The sequence below is a fragment of the Austrofundulus limnaeus genome, unplaced genomic scaffold (genome assembly GCF_001266775.1).
Source record: "Austrofundulus limnaeus strain Quisiro unplaced genomic scaffold, Austrofundulus_limnaeus-1.0 Scaffold363, whole genome shotgun sequence".
Taxonomy (NCBI): Eukaryota; Metazoa; Chordata; class Actinopteri; order Cyprinodontiformes; family Rivulidae; genus Austrofundulus; species Austrofundulus limnaeus.
This window is the reverse complement of record NW_013952765.1, coordinates 117,275-121,442: the sequence shown is the minus strand read 5'-3', so window position 1 is coordinate 121,442 and position 4,168 is coordinate 117,275. Positions and strand designations below refer to the sequence as shown.

At 36.9% G+C, this 4,168-nt stretch overlaps 1 protein-coding gene across 2 annotated transcripts in view; it reads left to right on the top strand.

Moving 5' to 3' along the window:
- pparab (peroxisome proliferator-activated receptor alpha b) overlaps positions 1-4,168 on the top strand; it is a 64,922-nt gene that overhangs the window by 42,884 nt on the left and 17,870 nt on the right. For both annotated transcript variants that reach the window (XM_014023300.1, XM_014023299.1), the window contains one exon: positions 1,058-1,306. In XM_014023300.1, coding sequence (XP_013878754.1) covers positions 1,099-1,306 — 208 coding nt within the window. In that variant the 5' untranslated portion in view covers positions 1,058-1,098. The remainder of the gene's footprint in view (positions 1-1,057; positions 1,307-4,168) is intronic.

Below are 4,168 nucleotides of genomic sequence, written 5' to 3'. Positions count from 1 at the left end.
GTCGGGACATCCTTATAACGTGTCTCATTTCATGAATTGACCAGAAGAATATAGTTAAAGATTTCTGAATAAATCAGGTAAATTTTACTAAATTTGATCAATTATATATTACAAGATTTAATTGAGCAAATTAAGTGAAATTTACCAGATTTATTCACAAATCTTTAACTATATTCTTAATAACTTTTACTAGATAATGATGAGTAAATATTACATGAATTTGTAGCATTTGAATTTACTTACCAAACGTTAGTTCAAATTTGTTAGACGATTTTTTCAAATAAATCTTACAAGTTTTTTTTTTCAGTGTACTCTCAGGTGAACGGTGATTACAATTTCATGCCAACATTTAACTCACGTTAAAGTGCCTGTGGCATTCATATCCTTCAGATGCAAAAAGATAAAGAAAACATCTTTTATATTTAAGACATTGGACATAATGTATGATTTTACTAATTTTGTCAAATAACTGGCTTATTTTCCTTTGAAGTGGCTCAGACAAAGTGAAACAGGAAGTGACATCTAAGGAAGCTCTTTAAAAAAGGAAATCTCTGCTCTTTGTTTATTGACACAATATCATTTGAACTCTGACTCATCATCTCTCTGTGACTCAAAGAAATCTAAAGAAATATATTCTTCCCTACAGCCTCTGTTTTTAGTCGTAGCATTCCTTTTAGCCATCACTTCCTGTTACTGCACATGTAAATATGTCAACAACTGTTCATCTCAGCAATTTTCCTGCAATATGTTTTCATTATCTTTTCATAAATGCATACATATTTATAACAAAAATAATTATTCACAGACCCTTTAAACTGCCATGTTTTTGACCTTCTGACTTATGCATTTACAGGTCAAAATCACAAATAAGCATAGGAAAAGGTAGAAATGACAGCAAACTGCTAATGGCATAATATAAATGTGTTTAAAGATGATTTATAAATATATCAGGAGACATACTTAAACTAAACTAGAAAAGTCTTCTTTTTTCAGCCAGTGCTTCCATATTAACTTTCTGACTCATATTTTTATTCTCTTTACCCTGGTTTTTTTTCAGTCTCATGAGTGACGGGGCCACCAACCTGCTCCTCCATCACAATGGTTGACATGGAGAGCCATTACCACCCCCCGTCTCCTCTGGAGGACTCACTGCTAGATGACCCCCTGTGTGGTAATGATGATTTCATGGGCAGCATGGAGGAGCTCCAGGACTTACCCCAGTCCATCAACGAGGACGGCCTTAGCTCCTTGGATGTCGCAGAATGCCAGTCTTCCAACAATGGATCAGAAGGTTCCACTATCCTCGGTAAAACTGGTTATTTCCTATTAATGTTGATATTACAGTATATTTTTAGTGCCATGGACATGGATCATGTTTTCTGAATTTCCTAAACAGTTCAGAATAATCTCCTTTCTATTGTTGTCAGTACGCAGGTACCTTCACTAAATCTCTTAATCCCTTTGGCTTACCGTATTTATTCAAGTATAATACGTAAAATTTAATCCATAAAATTGGGGAGGTATTATACTCGGATAAATATTTTTACTCATGTATTTTAACTGAAATATCGGCTTCATTCAGAAAATGCCTGAGTCCGGAAATGAGACCGCGTTGTAAAAAGCAGTTGAAACGAGCTCACCTCTGACACTCCTCAGTGCTTCAGAGCGAGATAACAGATCCAGGCAGGAGACATGATGTGAAAAAAAAARKGGGGGGGGGGGGGGGGTAGCAGTCCTGCAGCTCAGTAATGATAACAAACTAATGACATTAGCGTATGACCGAGCCGCTCCTGGAACAACAACAAACACATGTTCGTCTGTAATGGCTGCCGTCTACCGGTGTTCTGAAAAAGTTTGTATCCCTGAAAAAAGTTTCCCCACCAGAGGGGGCGCTCGTGAGTAGGAAGTAATCTGCTTTTCCCCCACAAGATGGTCCAAATCTCATGTGAAGTCTCTGACTTTTGTGTTGGCGCCTCCTGGTGGACTACGTGTAAAATGCCAGAATTCATATGATGCTGCTACAGCTGATATATATTTGTTGTCAAAATACCTTTTAGTACATATGTTGTTAAAATAAAATGAACAGTCCAATGATCATTTTACTGATATGTATAAAGACTGCAAAGGCTGAAAAATCTTGAAGTCTGTATGAAACTGGAGGTAGTTTGAGGATTCAATGGGGGGTCGTATTATACATGAGATCTTATTATACACGAATAAATACGGTATTTAACCTCTGGACTTAATAAACAAGAGAAAAATACCTCGACAGCTCTTCTTTTGTCCAGATTCTTTTTCTGATTTGCTTCTTCAACCCTGAGGGCTATCATGTTTTCATCAGTCAAAGTGTCTTTCACTTCTTGATTCTGTTTTTGTCCCTTTTTCCTGCTTAGTCCTGTTGTTTTCTCACCTTATGCCTGTTTTCTTTTTCCTCTTACACCATAGTTACTTCCTCCATGCTTCATGTCTTTATTTGACCTTTCTTTCCTCCTCTAGCCTTGTCTCTATACCATATTTAGTAAAAAATATATATATTATGTACCGGGTAAAATGTCTCAGGAAAACGCCACATTTGTGCCCGAATAGACACAAGTTTTGAGAAATGGATGCTTTATCAACATTATGTTATAGAGTTGTCATTTTCTTCTGATCAACATTTAATTGCATAATCAAACCCGTGGTTGTTGCTGGAGTAGGGAGCAGTAAAAATGAAAGGGAAGTAGGTGGAAGGCATGACAGAAACATTTGATGATGTCATGGAAGACTGATTAATCTCGGTGGCAGGCGTGCAGAGATGACAGAAGGTGGTAACTAAAGCAACGTTGACAAACTCTTCTTGTCCTTCCTGGGCTGGAACATGTGGAATGGCACGAGGCAGGAACAGAACCCTCTGCCAAATGCTTCTTATCCCTGTCCTGGCACCTCACACCTACACTCATGTGGCCTAACTTAGTGCCACTGTTTTCAAGCACTTCATTTGTGCCGTTTGCGTTTCCCCGAGGTTCTGCCAATCGTGTTCCACTTGCGTATTGGTAATAAAGCCGTTGGCAGCCCGTAATAAATCCTGTGACCTGATCACTGCTTCTTCTGCAGAATGTGTTAAACAGCCGACATAATATCTGTTCATGAATAAGGAATCTGTGCAAACTTTGCTAGATGAATATGAAACAGTAAAAATGCTTTTATTTAAACTTTTTTTACTTCAGATATATTATCCCTTTTTGTCTGAATTTAGTGATGGAAGCAACTTGTTTTTGTCTCACTCTGAAGTAAAACTAATTTTTTAAATAACATAACCACGTTTGCTGAGTTTCCTCAGGAAAAACAATTGTCAGTGTTAAATTTAATTTAATCAGCTCAATATATATATAATTAAATGATGTTAAAGAGATTTTAAGGGATACAGGGTTCCCACGGGTCCTTGAAATCCTTGAAAGTTTGTGAATTTGAAAAAAATATTTCAAGACCCTTGGAAGTTTGTGAAAACAGCCAAAAATTACACTTGTCCTTGAAAGTCCTTGAATGTTTTTTGAGGATTGAAGTTCTTTATTCACGCAAATGATTTTCATCATCTTAAATAAATAAATAAATAATAAAAACATACATTTGTTGTGGTGGATAACTCAGGATTACAGTAAACTGACGTGGCTTTCAGTGACGTGAGTCATAGTCATAGTTTTATCCAATCAGAGCAGAGGAGGGCGGGTCTTTCTTTCTGAGCCCAGGTGAGAGCACCACAGCTCCTCCTGTCTTCACCGAGCGTCTGGACGTGTTCACATCCCCTCCTCCCAATCTGAGCTGCAGAACCTCCCAGGACATAATTACATGTCCATGTATTGTAGATATGAATGTAGGGTAAACATTTAATCCACTTTCTTTTGTTGATTCTGACTCAACAAAGTTTATGTTGTTCAGTTTTTCATTGAATTTACATGATATTAAACCTATTTATTGGTACCATTCTGCAGTAGCAGTAGGTAATTGCCATTGCGTATGGTTTTTAGATTTGAGGAAATTGGTACTGGAAAGTCCTTGAAAGATCCTTGAATTTGATGTTGACCAAGGTGTGGGAACCCTGGAGATACTAAACCAGGCAGACAAAAGCCTATGAAGTAAAAATAACCAAACCAAAAAGCCTATCTATTTTATATATATATATATATATATA